Here is a 20,725-nt window from a genome sequence, read left to right as displayed (position 1 = left end):
GACAGCACACTGCCACAGTGTCGAAAAAGGAATACATTTAAAGAAAATAAATTAATATTTACAATGGACAATAATTCAGAAGATAATGAAAATAATAATTTAATAATAAATCCTCCATAAAGGTGCTGTCACACCTTGACGATTTAGCCAGCGTATGCCGACTTTGAAAAATTTGTCTAAAACGCTGGCACACGTCGAATACGTTATGGGTAAGTTTTGTATACGTTAAGAGCACGCTGAAAAACACTGCCATATGTCATAGTATGCTGGCTTTCTTCGTGTACTTTGCGGTTGTCCTCAAATTTTAGCATGCTTGAAATTTTACCACGTATGCCAGCGTATGACTCACACGTTCCGCTACGCTGGCCATAAGTTGTAGGCACGTTATGCGATCGTTGACACACGTCGACACACGTTACTTGTAAGTTACTCATAAGTCGAAACACATCAAGGTAATGATTAGCGTACCCGAAACTTATTTATAACCTATGAGTAAGGTGTTGTAGGCACGTTACACAATCGTTGACACACGTCGAGGCACGTTATGCGATTGTTGACACACGTTGAGGCACGTTACTTGTAAGTTACTCATAAGTCGAAACACATCGAGGTAATGCTTAGCGTACCCAAAACTTATTTCTAACCCATGAGTAACGTGCTTTGAACCTATGTGTAACGTACCTCCAACGCATATTGACGTATGTGGACGTATTTGATTGATGTCTTTCGGACGACCACAGAACTTACTGAATGTGTTTCTAATTTACAGCTGCCGTATAATGGCGTATTGGCCGCGTTTAAAAAATAAATAACAACAATAACTTCCGATATTTCGTCACGTGCCGTTACATCACGTCCGATTGCCTCTTCAGTTTGCTCATGTCTTATTCTTAGTTCCTCCTCTGTGAATATTTTCTGTTTGAGGATATTGTCACGTCGACATCGAAACTTAAAAGCAAATGTCCGAATATATTTTAAAATTCGTGATAGACTAATAAAAAAAAACAACAACATCAGATATTTCGTCACATGCCTTCAAGGAGCCAAGGAGAAAAAAAGAAAAAAGTTTCGGGTATGCTAAACATTACCTCGACGTGTTTCGACTTATGAGTAACTTACAAGGAACTTGTGTCGACGTGTATCAACGATCGCATATCGTGCCTACAACTTATTCCCAGCGTGGCGGAACGTGTGAGCCATACGGCGAGTACGTCGTAAAATTTTCAGCATGCTTGAAATTTCATGACATACGAGATGTACCACGAAATATGACAGCGTACTTCATCGTTTTTCAGCGTGCTCTTAACGTATACACAACTTACCCATAACATATTCGAACATGTGCCAGCTTGGTTTGGCAAATTTTTCATAGGTCGGCATACGCTGGCTAAATCGTCAAGGTGTGACTGCGTGGTTGACACTTCCAATTCTCAGGCGGTTATGATTTAAATCGGTGTGCGGCAGGTTTTTAACAGGCGACACCACGAGTTCGTCGGCGATACGTGCAGCGCGCTATGCCTAAGTTAAACTATCGTTGGGCATAGGTTTGAACGCCGACAACAGGCTCAGCATTCGTTGGTATAAGTTATCTATAAGACAACGAAACGTTCTGTGCCCGTTACTAATATGTTATGCATACGACCAACACGTTATGAATACGACCAAAACTTAAAAAAAAATATCAATTTCAGCGTACGCCAACGTTTTACATACATTTTTATACGTTGCCATTGCTGGCTAAATCGTCAAGGTGTGACAGCGCCTTTCGAGGCGCCTCCTCACACAGACTCAAATACAGACAAGGTGACACAAAATGAAAAGAACAAGTTCGAATTGCGAACATACCCCATTGGAGTTCATTCGTACAACTCTCAGGTGAGCGATCGCACGGACGACATAGTTTTGAAATTTGGTAAGATTTTCATCGCATCACAAAAAGAAAGCAGAACACCTCACAAGAGTGAGACGAGTTTCATATCATCATTTGCGACTTCATTTGGGTTGGGCATCACCCAGCGCATTTAATTTTTTTTTGAAACAATTTTAAGAAAATGCACCAAAAGGACCGTTTCTCGACCCAAAGGGCCAGAATCGCACTTTGGGCTCAGTTAATGCCTGGGAAATGCTCTCTAGAATATAACTGTCAAGTTTGGTTCGGTTCCGTTCACTAATAACCGAGAAGTAACAATTTTAAGAAAATGGGCCAAAATGGGCCGTTCCTCGGCCCGAAGGGCCACAATCGCACTTTGGGCTCAGTTAATGCCTGCGCATATGTGTCTAGTATATGCCTGTCAAGTTTCATCGAATTCTGTTCACGAATAATGGAGAAATAGACGTTCAAAAGAGCTGTACACAACAAAAGAGAGAACGTGAGTGGCGTTTCGACAGCGTGGAGTGGAAGACCCTACAGGGTAAAAACCTTCTCTCCAAACTATTCCTTTACGTAAGCCCCTGTCACACTTTGACGTTTTAGCCAGCATATGCCGACGTATGAAAAATTTAGCAAATACGCTGACACACGTCGAATACGTTATGGGTAGGTTTTGTATACGTTAAGAGCACGCTGGCATACGTCGTAGTACGCCGAGCTCGTCGACAAATTTTGTGCATGCACAAAATCTCAGGATCCTAGGATCCCAAGCATGCCAGCGTGCTTCAGCGTGCTCTTAGCGTATACAAAACTTACCCATAACGTATTCGACGTGTGCCAGCGTATTCGCCAAATTTTTCATACGTCGGCATACGCTGGCTAAAACTTCAAGGTGTGACAGCGGCTTAAGTGATCTATAAGTTATCGAAACGTTCTGTGTACGTTACTAATACGTTATGCATACGTCCAACTCATTATGAATACACTATTATACGCCCAAAACTGAAAAAAAAATCGATAGTTCAGCGTACGCCAGCATTTTAGATAAATTTTGATACGTTGCCATATGCTGGCTAAATCGTCAAGGTGTGACAGGGGCTTTAGCTTTGCCCAGAGCTGATCCTTCTGCAACTGCAATCAAGGCGCTTCTCTCGTAGTGGGACGAATGCATGCCAGGCAATCCGCTAGCGGCACTCTACGTAAAGTCTCCAAGTCCCAGTGTAACGGCTCCGGGTGCTCCGAGCGTCCTCATCGACCCAACCAGAAGCAAAAGGCCGGCGTCTTACTTCACCATGTGTGCCAAACCGACTCAACATGAATTCAATGGCTGTCGTCCTCTTCGGTATGCACTCAACCTCCGCTCTCCCCTCTCCAAATAATGCACCTCGTGCCTCCACTCTGATCACGGCTCTCCCAAAATGCCAAGCCAACTCCTTCCTGTTAAGATGTGCAACCTCTCCTGTGCACTCTCTCACTCTCTTTCTCTCTCTATCTCTCACCTATCTCCTCTGTCCTTTTTTTCCACCGCCTCCGGGCGTGGCCTGCTCACACCAAACACAGGAAGGTGGGGCTTCTCCTGCTCGGATAGCTTCTGACGTCACACCCACCAATCATCTCTCAGGGTCGTGACTTCGCTTGTTGTCAACCTTTGAAGGCGGGGCTTTCTGCACATTTGTTGTGGTTTCAAGGACGCGTTCCCCACCTTTATTGACGGTCTTGAAATATAAAAACATAGGGAAAAAATCACAGAGGGCAATCACATAGTGGGGAACTTATTCTTACAACCGAGGATAATTAACACTGCACCACTCCTCGTGTGGTAACACATAACAATTAAGCTCAAAGATTCCTTACTTACTCACATTGAGATGCCTTCTACTCGTCCACGGACCAAGCAACGCTACACAATGCTATATTCCCTATTAGATTCTTCCATCTACCCCCACAATCGTAACTATGTATATATATATATATATATATATATATATATATATATATATATATATATATATATATATATATATATATATATATATATATATATATATATAATTCCAGCTGTGTGTGTGTGTGTGTGTGTGTGTGTGTGTGTGTGTGTGTGTGACCACTGTTTCTCGACAACCTCTGGTCCGATCTCATTGATACTTGCCAGATATATTGCTGGGGACTTGAGGATGTGCCTTTTCAAGGTTTGATATTAATCGGACAAGTGCTTCCCAAGTTATGGCCATTTATTTACCAAACCAATGGGAAGACACATTGTTGCGTGGGCGTGGCCGATGGGGAAGGGAAGCTCAGCCACGTTCCCCATTACGGGTTACAACGTACGGGCTTCCGGAGAGTGATGACCTCGTGTATTCTAATAATTTCTCGATTTCTTATGCGCATTTATAGATAAACACAATGCCCCAAGTTATTATCGTTTTCATATTAGACGGTGCATAAATTTCGGTAACATCAGAGTGAACTGGTATGCTCCGAACCAGGAAGTACTTTTTTTTTTTTTGCACGAACGTTTTTTTTCTCTTCTCTTCTCTTTGTGTTTTTCCTTGCGACGACATTGCGAAAAGGCAAAATACGTTGGCGCTAATTGAATAATTGGCCATTAAAACTAATAATTTATCAAAACGTTGGCAGATCCAGCAGTCTCCGCATTCTTGCCCTGGACAAGGAAACAAGAGAAGAAGCACCGTTTCATCAGCAATGTTGTTTATGAAGAGGTGCTAACGAGATAAAGGTGTGTACATGGAGACAATTTTTATTATTATTTATTTATTGAAGAAAAATTGTTCCAAAAATAATTTATCAAAAAAGTGCACAACATTTTTTTGTTTCCAATTGTCAAAACGGTGTGGCCTTTGGAAGTGTTGAGGAATTCAGCTCTACTCAACATGCTTGCCAACGAAATAGATCTCAATTTGGTGGTAAAAACTATTCACAACGACAGGTTTCCTTACTCATTGCTCTGCAGTCTGCATTCAACCCCTTCATTTGTCATCTCATTGACCTCATTTCATCTATCTATAATTCCAGCAATGTGTGTGTGTGTGTGTGTGTGTGTCGTCTATCTATAATTCCAGCAGTGTGTGTGTCGTTTACGAGAGTGAAGGAACGGCCTGTGTGGTTGTTGTTTCTGGCACGCGGTTTGAAAGTTTTTGTTTGTTTGTTTTTGTTTACACGTACGTCCACGCACATACGGGCATGCACTAGTATATATAAACACACACGAGCAGGTCATGCTTCCCCATTGTCTCAGGTCGCTCACCTGCATTCGATTTTTCATTTATTTATTTTCATTTATTTCTATTTTCTTTTATGGATGCTTTCCAACAGTTCTGTGATTTTTTTTTTTCCTTGTGTATCGGCTTTGATGTCCATCGGTACACAAAATTACCATGCTTCCCCATTGTCTCGGGTCGCTCACCTGCATCTTTTACATTTTTTTTTCATGCATTTGAATTTTCATAAATGGATATTGTCCAATGATTCTGTGATATTTCCTGGTGTTCCGGCTTCAATGTTCATCGGCTCACAAAACTTTCATCTTTGTCCGTCACCTGGAAGGTACCGATCTTAAATATGAGTCAGTGCAGTCAGTCAGTGTTTAGAAAGAGCATTATATATGTATGTATTAGATATACTCGTGGTGGATGCTTACACATTATAAGCAATAACGACCGTGCTTCCCCATTGTCTCGGGTCGCTCACCTGCATTTATTTTTTTCATTATTTTTTTTTCATTTATTTATATTTTCATTTAATGAAACTTTCCAACAGTTCTGTGTTTTTCCCAGTGCATCGGCTTTGATGTCTGTCGGCACTTGCAATTTCAACTTTCTACGTCACCCGAAAGGGACTGAACATTAATATCAGTCAGTCAGTGAGTGCGTCAGTGATATATATATATATATATATATATATATATATATATATATATATATATATATATATATATATATATATATATATATATATATATATGTATATGTGTATATATGTATATGTGTTAGGGCAGCGGCTTGGGATCCAAAAGGTCCTGAGTTCAAGCCCCGTTGGGCCACTGAATTAATACACCAGGGGGTTGACTCAGCCTGTCATCCTTCCGAGGTCGGCGAAATGAGTACCAGTGTACTGGGCCGGTGTATACCCCGGTTAAAAATAGGTGTACCATATCCCTGTGTCGTAAGAGGCGACCAGGGTTGCGTCAGGAAGGGCATCCGGCGTAAAACATGTGCCAAATCACTATGCGGATCATATGGATGATCCGCTGTGGCGACCCCTAACGGGAGCAGCCAAAAGAAGAAGATATATATATATATATATATATATATATATATATATATATATATATATATATATATATATATATATATATATATATATATATATAGTTCGTTTTTGGACTATATATGCATGTATGTGTGGATGGACTGCCTTCGCTCTATCGGTTGCACAGTTGGCCCAACTCCACCCAGAATTGTAAACTGAAAAAAAAACCAATTGTACGTCCACCATTTTGGAAGGCGCATAAGCCTCAGGCCTCTGGTGTCAGTCCATGGCCCACTGTAATTGGAATTATCCGAGCTATATAACCATGATGCAAATAAGCAGTATGCATGTTTTTGCTTCATGTATGTAACCCGTTATTTTTTTTTATTATTTTTCGTTGCAATGGCAGCAGTGGTCTGTGGCCTATACACCGGCCAAATATAGGGATGAGAAATTCATGTAATAAATGAGGATTTTTACTGTATGTATTTTTGGTTTTCACCTGAGTTTTCAAGGCCAAATAGTGTGGAAATAAGGAAGGGTCACCTATCCTTTCGAGGGACTTTTCTGCAGGTACATTACAGAATGAGGAAACCATTTTGATTAATTTGTGATGGAAATCATCATGGATTAATTATCATTAATTAATAATCAGAGACCTGGGATTTCCCTTTCCACGTATCACTTTGGTTAATCCCCTGCTCCCCCAAAACCTTGATGCCCCTCCACCTCTCCTCTACCCCCTTGCCCCAACCTGATGATCCTCCCCCTCTGCTCTTCCACCTCGCCCAACCTGATGCTCCTCCCCCTCTGCTCTTCCACCTCGCCCAACCTGATGCTCCTCCCCCTCTGCTCTTCCACCTCGCCCAACCTGATGCTCCTCTCCCTCTGCTCTATGGCCCTCCTGCCCACATCTAATCCTGTGCCTGTAACTGACTCTGCCATGTCCCCTCCTCTGTCTCTGAACCCTGGCTTTCAGCACCTGCTAGAAACACGATAGGGTGATGTGGTGCCAAGCGCTGCAGAAAGCTTACTTATTCATCGACGAAATTCAAACTCAAACAGTTTCCTTTTCATGGAACATCACATTCCACTCTTTAATGGCATACCTTTCATCAATTCCTCCAAACTTATGACGATTCTGAGGCTATCTTTGGTGATGGTTTAAATGTAAAACTTCACTTGCAATCATTATGGAATTGTAGAAATCCCTATATTTAAAAAATGTTTCATGTTATCGACATTTTAACGTTCAGGGTTTCCCTCCAATATGTGCAAAAGATGCCCAAACACTCTAACAGCATCATAGCCCTTCCTTAGGATTACGGATCACTGTGTGTCAGGGGACGGGCGAACTCGTACTCATTTGTGGAATATCAGGAAGTAAGAAGGTTGTTTGCAGATGTGTTTAAGATTTGAAATGGCACAGCTGGGATAATGGTCAAAATTAACTTGTATTCTGTAACAATCACATCACTTGTTTTCATTTATTCTTTTGTCAGGGATAGGGGGGATTGCTTTGGTCAATTCAACCCCAAACATTGTGAAAGAGATGGCACGGAGACGTCACGGTAGGAAACACACCAAGCTTGAAAAGAATTTCGATTTAAAATAAATAAATCCACTGCACCCACCCCCTCCATCAAATGTTACAAAAGTTAGTAACAGTAATACTGACGAGTGTTCATTTTATCCTTCCTTGAACCCATATTAACTTTTCAACTCGAAACTTGTCCAACTGTATGAAGACTCAAAACTCATGTGATTCGCTAACAAAACTTGGTGCCCATACATACGTGCTACTTGCCTACCCTCGAACTGTCCATCACTTCATTCTGAGTACCCTCGATGCATGCTGCAGGACAAGGTCGAACACTCGTGATTGTGACGACAATGATCGGAGCTCTGCTATTGCTCGGATCTCTGATTATTTGGTAAGTCAAGGCAAAGGGCATTGCAGGATGTTTACTTTCTCACGTTACATAACCAGGAGGATCAATTAATCGGATAAATGAGATAATTAAGGAACTATAGCTTGTGTTTGTATACAGGGTGCGATTTGTAAAATTTCCAGTGGGGGGGGGGTGTTGGAAAAAAAAAAATATATATATATATATATTGTTGGATCCGAGCCACTTTATACACCTGAACATGATCATGATCCGGATCCAGTGAAAGCAAAGTCCATTACATTTTTTAAATCATGTTTACCACTTGATGTCATGCTGATCTCACACTGTTTGTGTAGTTATATAGAACAAGCTTTTAAAAATCAGTTTGTGCTCAAAAAGGAGTACATTTATCATTTTAAAATGTTGGACGTTAAAGTTTAACTAATTCAATCATCATTAACATAAAATAGTTTAACGTGGAGGGGGGGGGGATAAACATAGCCCACTCTCCCACAACACTTCCCTCCTGTGATGGTAATTTGAAGTGCAATGCCAGGAAATAAACAAAAACAAAAAGAACCAAACCCAAGGAAATCCCACCCTGCCCTCCCCCAACCTCACCCCCCCCACCCTTTCAAATCTCTCCATGTTTATATCTCGATAAAAATGCAATTATGAGCATCTTGTGCATATAATTATATACTCAACATTGTGACTCGAAACAATTCCTGGATTTTGTCCTCATGGCAGGTGGCCTCAAGCTTTTTATGAATTCCGAAAGATAATGATTATATATGTAGCCTGTGTCTGGATTCGTGCAAACAACACTGGCAAAGCTGGTAACAAACTTTAATGGGAGTTGAGAACAAGCACTCACACAGTTTTCAATGTTTTCTCTTCGATTATGACTGTTTGACTAACATGACTTCACTTTGCTCCCATGCAGGATCCGCAGGCAATACTGTGCCAGCTATAACACCAGCACCAATAACACAAACTAGCAATTCACTGTCCTGTAGCACTGTACTGTATATCACAATACTGTGCCAGCTATAACACCAGCACCAATAACACAAACTAGCAATTCACTGTCCTGTAGCACTGTACTGTATATCACAATACTGTGCCAGCTATAACACCAGCACCAATAACACAAACTAGCAATTCACTGTCCTGTAGCACTGTACTGTATATCACAATACTGTGCCAGCTATAACACCAGCACCAATAACACAAACTAGCAATTCACTGTCCTGTAGCACTGTACTGTATATCACAATACTGTGCCAGCTATAACACCAGCACCAATAACACAAACTAGCAATTCACTGTCCTGTAGCACTGTACTGTATATCACAATACTGTGCCAGCTATAACACCAGCACCAATAACACAAACTAGCAATTCACTGTCCTGCCACTCTGTACTGTATATCACAATACTGTGCCAGCTATAACACAAGCACCAATAACACAAACTAGCAATTCACTGTCCTGTAGCACTGTACTGTATATCACAATACTGTGCCAGCTATAACACCAGCACCAATAACACAAACTAGCAATTCACTGTCCTGTAGCACTGTACTGTATATCACAATACTGTGCCAGCTATAACACCAGCACCAATAACACAAACTAGCAATTCACTGTCCTGTAGCACTGTACTGTATATCACAATACTGTGCCAGCTATAACACCAGCACCAATAACACAAACTAGCAATTCACTGTCCTGCCGCTCTGTACTGTATATCACAATACTGTGCCAGTTATAACACCAGCACCAATAACACAACTAGCAATTCACTGTCCTGCCACTCTGTACTGTATATCACAATACTGTGTCAGCTATAACACTAGCACCAATAACACAACTAGCAATTCACTGTCCTGCCACTCTGTACTGTATATCACAATACTGTGCCAGTTATAACACTAGCACCAATAACACAACTAGCAATTCACTGTCCTGCCACTCTGTATTGTACTACTATTAACCACAATACTGTGTCAGCTATAACACTAGCACCAATAACACAACTAGCAATTCACTGTCCTGCCACTCTGTACTGTATATCACAATACTGTGCCAGTTATAACACTAGCACCAATAACACAACTAGCAATTCACTGTCCTGCCGCTCTGTACTGTATATCACAATACTGTGTCAGCTATAACACTAGCACCAATAACACAACTAGCAATTCACTGTCCCCCACTCTGTATTGTACTACTATTAACCACAATACTGTGCCAGCTATGACTCCAGAAATAATAACAGAAACTAGCAATACACTGTACAGTTGCTCCCCACTGTATTACTGCAAATCAAAATGTGCCAGCTATGACCCAGCAGCGAGAACAGACACTACCAATGGACTGTACTGATGCTCCCTACTGTACATCACAATATTGTACCAGCTATGACATCAGAAGCAAGAAAAGAAACTACCAATGGACTGTACTGATGCTCCCTACTGTACATCACAATGTTGTGCCAGCTATGACCCAGCAGTGAGAACAGACACTACCAATGGACTGTACTGCTGCTCCCTACTGTACATCACAATATTGTACCAGCTATGACATCAGAAGCAAGAAAAGAAACTACCAATGGACTGTACTGCTGCTCCCTACTGTACATCACAATATTGTGCTTGCTGTGATTCCAGCAGCAAGAACAGGAACTACCAATGGACTGTACTGCTGCTCCCTACTGTACATCACAATATTGTACCAGTTATGACACCAGAAGCAAGAAAAGAAACTACCAATGGACTGTACTGCTGCTCCCTACTGTACATCACAATATTGTGCCAGCTATGACACAAGAAGCAAGAACAGACACTACCCATGGACTGTACTGCTGCTCCCTACTGTACATCACAATATTGTGCTTGCTGTGATTCCAGAAGCAAGAATAGGAACTACCTATAGACTGTACTGCTGCTCCCTACTGTACATCACACTGTTGTGCGAGCTGTGACTACAGCAGTGAGAACACAAACCAGCAACACACCGTTTCACAACATTTTGTACCTGTTAGTCACAGAAACTTCATGACTTCCTGCACCTGCACTTGATCCTAACATTTACGGCCACTCCTGCCCCATTATTCTGTATCCTAAACTCTGATCCGCTGTAATGTTGTCAGTGGGTTCTGCTTTCAACAATGTGATAATTAAATGTCTACGTGACGTACACACAGCCAAAGTGTTCCTATTGGCTAGTGTCTGTCACATGACGTCCTCCTCTCTGCAGATTGTCCTCCGAGTAACGTGACAGCCCTAATATTAGTTTATGAAGCGTTATTTTCTCAGGATAAGTGATCAGATTTATGTAATAAAATCACCAGCATGACGTGATCCGGTTGGGTTGTCCTCTTTGCCTCCAGATGCCCCCATGTGCCTGAAATCGTAATGTGTCCCCGCTGATGTGAGGAAACGTAATACATTTTATTCTTTCTCACCTTGTTATGGTATATCGTTGATTGTACGAACGACAGTCATACTTTGTATTCCCAAGAATGTTTGGGTTTTAGCTTTTTCAGGGAAAACACTGAAATGATTTGTTTGTGTGCTTGGTGTGTTCATGAACAGCATTTAGTTATTGACATTATCATGTCGGGTGTGCACTGTCTACTGGTTCCAAACTCAATTTCACTTATGAAAGTAGTGATTAAAGACACTGGGATTGAACATGCCACACGTGACCATGGCTGTGACAAAAAAGTACTTCTAAAAAGTTTGGTGGGTCGGGGTTCCAGCAGCTTCTTCTACCCCCTGGGAACCAGATATTTGGGTTCTCGGGGTTCGGATCCCTGCCCACCCTGGTGTTTCGCTTTGATGGCGAGACATCGCGAGGATGGACGTTCTACTGGCATTGCTTGGTGGACGTTAAAGATCCCACGGCGTCCTTCGTGAAGAGCAAGTGAGTCATCACCGACGCCGTGAACAAATTACTACTGCCTTAACCTACAGGGGGCACTGCATCAGTGTTACAACTGTGCTCTCAGCGAATGATGTGACCTGCAGCCATGTGATGCATACGTCAGCAGAAGAAGAACCACCACGATCACGGCCTGGCCCAAACGTTTCCATGATATAAAACAACACACCATGCAATGTCTGGCCTTTCACAAGACCACCCTGAGGGAGTTTTGGTGCAGCATTCTGTTGATGGACGTGATCCAGCACTTCACTGCACCTCTGACTACCGATGTGCTCCATGATGCTGCACCCCAGTGTCCACAGCACCACGCAGTCTGCATTTTGCTTCAAATCAAATTTCAGTGAATATAACTGTGTGTGTGTGTGTGTGTGTGTGTGTGTGTGTGTGTGTGTGTATTAATGTATGTGTGTGTGTGTTTATGTGTGTGTGTGTTTATGTATGTGTGTGTGTGTTTTATGTATGTGTGTGTATGTTTATGTATGTGTGTTTTATGTATGTGTTTGTGTGTGTGTTGTTTATGTATGTGTGTTTATAGTGTGTGTTTATGTGTGTGTGTGTGTGTGTTTATAGTGTGTGTGTGTGTTTGTTTATGTATTTGTGTGTATGTATGTGTATGTGTGTGTGTGTTTATGTGTGTGTGTGTTTGTGTGTATGTGTGTGGATGTGTATGTATGTGTATGTATGTGTATATTTATGTATGTATGTGTGTATGTATGTGTGTGTGCGTGTATGTATATGTGTGTATGTATGTGTATGCATGTGTTTTTGTGAGTGTGTGTATGTATGTGTGTGCATGTTTGTGTGAGTGAGTGTGTATAAGTGTATGCATGTGTTTATGTGTGTGAGTTTATGTGTGTGTGTGTGTTTGTATGTGTGTGTGTGTGTTTTATGTATGTGTGTGTATGTTTATGTATGTGTGTTTTATGTATGTGTTTGTGTGTGTGTGTTTATGTATGTGTGTTTATAGTGTGTGGTTTTGTGTGTGTGTGTGTGTGTTTTATAGTGTGTGTGTGTGTTTGTTTATGTATTTGTGTGTATGTATGTGTATGTGTGTGTGTGTTTATGTGTGTGTGTTTGTGTGTATGTGTGTGGATGTGTATGTATGTGTATGTATGTGTGTATATTTATGTATGTATGTGTGTATGTATGTGTGTGTGCATGTATGTATATGTGTGTATGTATGTGTATGCATGTGTTTTTGTGAGTGTGTGTATGTATGTGTGTGCATGTTTGTGTGAGTGAGTGTGTATAAGTGTATGCATGTGTTTATGTGTGTGAGTTTATGTGTGTGTGTGTGTGTGTGTTTATGTGTGTGTTTGTATTTATGTATGTGTGTTTATGTATGTATGTGTGTGTGTGTGTGTATGTGTATGTATGTATGAATGTGTGTGTATGCATGTGTTTGTGTCTGTGTATTTATATGTGTGTTTATGTATGTGTGTGTGTTTATGTATGTGTGTATGTGTGTGTATGTATGTATGTATGTGCATGCATGTGTTTATGTGTGTGTATGTATGCATGTGTTTGTGTATGTGTGTGTTTATGTATGTGTATATGTATGTGTATGTGTGTGTTTATGTGTGTGTGTATGTATGTGTGTGTGTTTATGTATGTGTGTGTGTTTATGTATGTGCGTGTGTTTATGTGTGTGTTTATGTATGTGTGTGTGTGTGTGTGTGTTTATGTATGTGCGTGTGTGTATGTATGTGTGTGTGTTTATGTGTGTGTTTATGTATGTGTGTGTTTATGTATGTGTGTATGTGTGTGTATGTATGTATGTATGTGCATGCATGTGTTTATGTGTGTGTATGTATGCATGTGTTTGTGTGTGTTTATGTATGTGTATATGCATGTGTTTGTGTGTGTTTATGCATGTGTATATGTATGTGTGTGTGTTTATGTATGTGCGTGTGTGTGTTTATGTAGGTGCGTGTGTTTATGTATGTGTGTGTTTTTGTATGTGTGTGTGTTTATGTAAGTGTGTGTGTATGTATGTGTGTGTGTTTATGTATGTGTGTGTGTGTTTATGTATGTGTGTGTGTTTATGTATGTGTGTGTGTGTGTGTGTGTCTATGTGTGTGTTTTGGGATGTGTGTGTTTATGTATGTGTGTGTGTGTGTGTTTATGTGTGTGTGTGTGTTTATGTATGTGTGTGTGTGTTATGTGTGTGTGTGTGTTTATGTATGTGTGTGTTTATGTATATGTATGTGTGTCTGTTTATGTGTTTGTGTGTGTTTATGTATGTGTGTGTGTGTTTATGTATGTGTGTGTGTGTTTATGTATGTGTGTGTGTGTTTATGTATGGGCGTGTTTATGTATGTGTGTCTGTTTATGTGTGTGTTTATGTATTTGTGTGTGTGTGTGTGTGTATGTGTGTTTATGTATATGTGTGTGTGTTTATGTGTGTGTGTGTTTATGTATGTGTGTGTGTGTGTGTTTATGTATGTGTGTGTGTTTATGTATGTGTGTGTGTGTGTTTATGTATGTGTGTGTGTATGTTTGTGTGTGTGTGTGTTTATGTATGTGTGTGTGTATGTTTGTGTGTGTGTTTATGTATGTGTGTGTGTATGTTTATGTGTGTGTGTTTATGTATGGGTGTGTTTATGTATGTGTGTGTGTGTGTGTTTATGTGTGTGTCGATGTATGTGTGTGTATATGTATGTGTGTATGTGTGTCTGTCTATGTGTTTGTGTGTGTGGGCTTATGTGTAAGTTTATGTATGTGTGTGTATATGTATGTGTGTATGTGTGTCTGTTTATGTGTTTGTGTGTGTGTGTTTATGTGTGTTTGTGTGTGTGTGCGTGTGTGTTTATGTATATGTGTGTGTGTGTTTATGGTTTGTGCGTGTTTATGTGTTTGTGTGTGTGTGTTTGTGTGTGTGTGTGTTTATGTGTGTTTGTGTGTGTGTGTGTGTGTGTTTATGTATATGTGTGTGTGTGTGTTTATGGTGTGTGCGTGTTTATGTGTTTGTGTGTGTGTGTTTGTGTGTGTGTGTGTTTATGTGTGTTTGTGTGTGTGTGTGTGTGTTTATGTATATGTGTGTGTGTGTTTATGGTGTGTGCGTGTTTATGTGTTTGTGTGTGTGTGTTTATGTGTGTTTGTGTGTGTGTGTGTGTGCGTGTTTATGTATATGTGTGCGTGTTTATGTATATGTGTGCGTGTTTATGTATATGTGTGTGCGTGTATGTATGTGTGTGTTAGTGTGTTACCCGGCCATTTGAAACGTGACATCTGGGAAACTGAAGGTGACGCCAAACATGATCTTTGGTCGTCTCCCATTCTCAGGTCTTTGCACAAAATCGTTTTACTTCACATGTCACATCCAGCAGAGGGCTCTGCAAACACGTGGGGAAGTGGAAAGATGACGTCACACTGCAGACTTGCTGTTCACTTGAGGTAATACTCGACTTTTGAAACGATGTGGAATGCTAATGAGGCCTTTTGCGCATGCGCGGTGTGTGTGTGTTTGGGAACGATCGCTTCCATTTAAACGAGTGGCAATTTCAAAATGGTGAGCCACAATTAGCGGACCGACCAACCCGACCGATTTTATTAGTCAGACACCGCATTTGGAAATTGTTATTAGAAAAAATAAATAGTTGTGTTTTTTAAGTTTTGCTTCGTTTCTCACTGCCAAGATCGCATTACACGAGCGAGGCTCCTTCAACATTCCACAAAACTCGGGCCTAACCTTGATTTCTTATCTCGTCAGCGATTGGTTATTGCTTCCAAACTAAGCATGACCAATGGGACGACAGGAAACAGCGGCCATTCATTTCAAGACAACGCGCCATTTTCCATTCATGATCAAAGACTGCAGTTTCCAGAGAGTACTGTTCCTGGATGCAAATCGGACTCACGGCGATAAAGGAATACGAGAAATATCAGAATATGAAAGGTATTGGTTTCCTGTAATTTCCTGTAATTTCCTGTTTAGACAAGTGCACGGCCACAGTGGATATATAAAACACACACACACACACACACGCACACGCACACGCACACGCACACGCACATACACATACATACATACATACATACATACATACACACATACATAAACACACACACACACACACACACACGCACACGCACACATACACACACACATACACACGCACACGCACACGCACACATACACACGCACACGCACACGCACACACATACATACATACATACACACATACACACATACATAAACACACACACATACATACACACGCACACGCACACGCACACGCACACGCACACACACATACACGCATACACATACATACATACATACACACATACACACATACATAAACACACACACATACATACACACACATACACACACGCACACACACACACACATACATACATACATACATACACACACATACACACATACATAAACACACATACATACATACACACATGTACAAACACACACACACATGCATACATACACACATATACATACATACACATGCCTCCACATACATACAGACACACACATACATACACATGCCTCCACATACATACAGACACACACATACATACACATGCCTACACATACATACATACGTATACATACACACATGTACATACAAACACGTATACATACAAACACACACATACATACGTACACATGCATACAGACACACACACACACACACACACACACACACACACACACACACACACACACACACACACACACACACACACATACACACATACATATACACATACACACATACACCTACACATACATAAAAACATACATACAGAAACACACACACATACAGAAACACACACACACACACACACACACACACACACACACACACACACACACACACACACACACACACACACACACACCGATACACACCGATTTTCATAAAACAGGATTTTGACAGTCTTGAAGGTGTTGTATACTTGAATGTGTGTGTGCAGTATATGTTTGTATGTGTGTGTACATGCTGTTCTAGTGTGTATGTGTGTGTTTATGTATGTATGTGTTTACATAAACACATCTAGTGTGTGTGTGTGTTTATGTATGTACGTATACATCCGCACACGTATACATACCTACACATACAAACAGGCACACACATATACATACGTACACATACACACATACATACACATACATACATACATACACACATACATAAACACACATACTGTCCTGTCCTAGGTTTCGGGCTATTGTGAATCATATCATCAACAATCTTTGATATAATATCATGATTTTAGAGATAGTTCAAGATGGACAAAGTGTGGAATACATGGAGTGACCAAAATCAAACTCTATCCATGTCCCAAAAGGCTAAATATCAGCAATCAATAATATGTCCACTTTGTATTGTCCGTACACCCCCCCCCCCCCAATGCATATCACGGTACTCATAATGATCACATTCACTGATTGGCTCATTTATTCTAATGTCGTTACTCTCGCAAATTAGCTGGCACCAAGGTGTGTCGCTCGGTCAACCCCGCCTTTGTTAATGTTTTGCATTGGGGTTGTGCTCTTCGGCAGGGTACCCTGACCCAAGCCATGTTTCAAAACTCTTGCCCTATCTTGCTTATGGTGCACACCAACGGCATCAAGTATGATAGATATATATGATAGATGTATTGGAAACAGTCAATTGGTAGGCTTAATGTTAATGAGTGACACAATTGAACTAATTGGTGAAGGTCATGGTGATTAATCTCTCGGGGGTGTGTTGACCGCCATTTGTGAATTTCTAAACTACACTTGACAGTAACGTTTACCCGTTTCGACAAAATGCCTTCCCTCTGTCATCTCATTACTTCGACACCGATTCCGATGAAATTAGCAGGGGTTATGGATGGACAGACCGAACTCTAAAGGCCGAACAATGCCTTTGTGATGTCATGGATTGCTTTTTGTTTACGACCCTTAAATGACCTACAAAGATCGCAATGATCGACGCAGTCATGGCCTTGTTTTGAGCACACGCCGTTCCAATTTTTCTCCCAAGTGTTATCGATGAATATGGAGTCAAAACTCTTAGCTGGTTGTGGGAGATTATTAGTCTCACCCCAAAGGAGATGCGAGACGATTGCAATGACTGTGTGTGTGTGTGTGTGTGTGTGTGTGTGTGTGTGTGTGTGTGTGTGTGTGTGTGTGTGTGTGTGTGTGTGTGTGTGTGTGTGTGTGTGTGTGTGTGTGCGTGCGTGCGCGTGCCCGCGTATGTGCGCGTGTATCCGTGACTATATATTTTCGTTGACAAAATGTTTTTCTCTGCAACTGCTTGTCTGATCGATGCGAAACTTTAAACATCAGAGGGACTCCCCATGGGGAATATTTTTTTGCTAACTCTGATGTCATAGGTCACATGGTATGGCAGCCATGATGGATTAAAGAAAGAAAAAAATGGAACATCATTTTCTCTGAAACCACTCAACGAAAAAAATAATAGCGTGAACAAAATGTGACGTGTGATACGGGTATATGGGCCATAAAAGCAGTGAGCCATAATATAGGCGTGTCCGGTTAACGATGGTATTTCTGTTTAGAATGAATGCGCGAGGTGAGTCGATGCACTCTACAGGTGCTGTGATGCACCCGAATAGTCCTTCTGTGAGGACCCAGTTCTGATGGAGTGGGATCATTGTGATTAAAAATGTACCAGATAACCAGGGATGATGAAGAATAATCGTGTTTGTGATGGTTTTCAGGTCACAAATCTCTCTTTGAAAGTGCCTAGAACCGTGGACAGATCAAACCTTTTTTTTTGTATTTCAATAGTGTTCCAGATGTAACATGTCTGGTAGAAAATTGTCCACCATGAATTGCTCTATAGATGAGTTCGGACTTTCTGATGGCCATCTTCATCTGGTGAGATACCGGTGTAGCCATACATCGTGTGTGTGTGTGTAACACAAGTCATTATTCCATCTTATTGTTTGTTCCATCAAAACAAATATTCCAAATATCCATGATAATTCACCATTTCCAGAGCATCGGTTCCCATAAAGCTTTTCTGTGGCTCAGAAGTAATCCTGAGTCCTGGACAGGACACCACTCTGGCACCGGGTGCTGTTCGTGAAGGCAGGAAGTTGAAACTTGTTCGAGGGTGCTGGCACACAAGGCTTACTCTTATCAAAGGCATAGTGGGACCTTTAACATAAACCAGCAAATGTTAACAGAGTGGACATCCAGATTTACGTTGCTCCCAAGGACGGCGGACACATTCACTCAACACCCTACCTGTGAAGGAAGTCATTTGAGGACACTTTATATGGCTGGGTTAGGAATCAAACCCAGGATGGGCAGTTCAAAGGCAACTCCACGAGCTATAAGTTGAATTATTTAAAGCCAATCCCGTAAAATGGAAATTTTCACTTTAAATTCTTATTTGGAATGAAGCAGCAAAAGCAACTTCTCTGAATTTCACAGTAATTTTTGTGCTGGCTTCCATTTTTGGTCTTAATATGATGTTTCACAGCCAATCAGGGCTCCCCTCCACAACTCCAAGGCAAGACTTGGCTACCTGCACAGAGTGCACCTTTCACCCACAGAGGAAGGTTAAAGGTTCCCTCAACCATGAAGAAATTGTCCTGAACACACCAGAGAAACTCAATGCACATGTTATTCCCTTTCCAGCCAAGGTCACACATTCTATCCTGCAGCAGGTGAGATTACCTGATGCCACTTGAACTTCATGTTTACAGGCCGAAATCCTGTGACAATAAGAAAACCTTTTAATCCCTCCATATCCGCCCAAAGGAAGAGATTAAAATCAATTTAGATACTTAGTGCTCCTTGTTTTTTTAAATATCAGGAATGGTTAACCTACAGTTGTGTTCATAGCACATGAGTAAGCAATGAAACCTGATAAGCATCACCACCAAACATACATCACCCAACATTTTACCATCCTTATTATAGATTCTGAGTTGTGGGTAAAAGTAGTTTGTTTAGGAAGGATGAGGGGTGCATTAACGAGGAGCAAGAAGCTGAATGTAAACGTTTATAATCATTATAATTAGTTTATTGCATAGCCATGTTACAACAGCAGGACTGGGTTGTCTGTGTAGTACGCAGTACTCAAACCATGCGAGGCTCGCACTGCGTCAGGGCAGTGGGAGCAGCAGCATGCTGATATGTGTCTGATTCGGTAACGTGCCGGATACAGGGACATGGGGGGGAAATGGGGAGAATAGGTCAGAAAGAAAGAGGTAAGAAAGAGAGATACAAAGAGGATGGAGAGAGATAGAGTGTATTGGAGAAAGAGAATATTGGAGAGACAGACAGAGAGAGACAGAGAGAGACAGAGACAGAGACAGAGACAGAGACAGAGACAGAGACAGAGACAGAGACAGAGACAGAGACAGAGACAGAGACAGAGAGAGACAGAGACAGAGAGAGAGAGACAGAGAAAGAGACAGAGACAGAGACAGAGAGAGAGAGACAGAGAGAGAGAGAGAGAGAGAGAGAGAGAGAGAGAGAGAGAGAGAGAGAGAGAGAGAGAGAGAGAGAGAGAGAGAGAGAGAGAGAGAGAGAGACAGAGACACGCGCGGAAGCCCCGGCGATTATAATTTCCTATTTTAAAGACAGTTTCTGCTCTCCATATAAAACATCATTCGCCTCTCACCGCCTGTATGGCTCCCATAAAACCCCAATCCCAAAGTTCAATACATCTATCCCAAAATCCAAAATTGCAACCCCAAATTGCGCATATCGCACGGAACTTCATCCTCAAGGTGTTTTTAGA

General features: G+C 41.3%; 1 protein-coding gene across 1 annotated transcript in view; it reads left to right on the top strand.

Annotated features, from left to right (window-relative positions):
- The window catches only part of CD44 (CD44 molecule (IN blood group)), a 33,212-nt gene extending 22,572 nt beyond the window's left edge, over positions 1-10,640 (top strand). Inside the window, exons 6-8 of the mRNA XM_085861536.1 lie at positions 7,642-7,710; positions 8,001-8,073; positions 8,978-10,640. Coding sequence (XP_085717662.1) covers positions 7,642-7,710; positions 8,001-8,073; positions 8,978-9,032 — 197 coding nt within the window. The 3' untranslated portion in view covers positions 9,033-10,640. The remainder of the gene's footprint in view (positions 1-7,641; positions 7,711-8,000; positions 8,074-8,977) is intronic.
- The last annotated feature ends 10,085 nt before the right edge of the window (positions 10,641-20,725 follow it).

The sequence above is a fragment of the Eptatretus burgeri genome, chromosome 17 (genome assembly GCF_056783735.1).
Source record: "Eptatretus burgeri isolate ZD-2024b chromosome 17, Ebu_testis_v1, whole genome shotgun sequence".
Taxonomy (NCBI): domain Eukaryota; kingdom Metazoa; phylum Chordata; class Myxini; order Myxiniformes; family Myxinidae; genus Eptatretus; species Eptatretus burgeri.
Note: the sequence above shows the minus strand (reverse complement) of the source record. Positions and strands in the feature narration are given on the sequence as shown.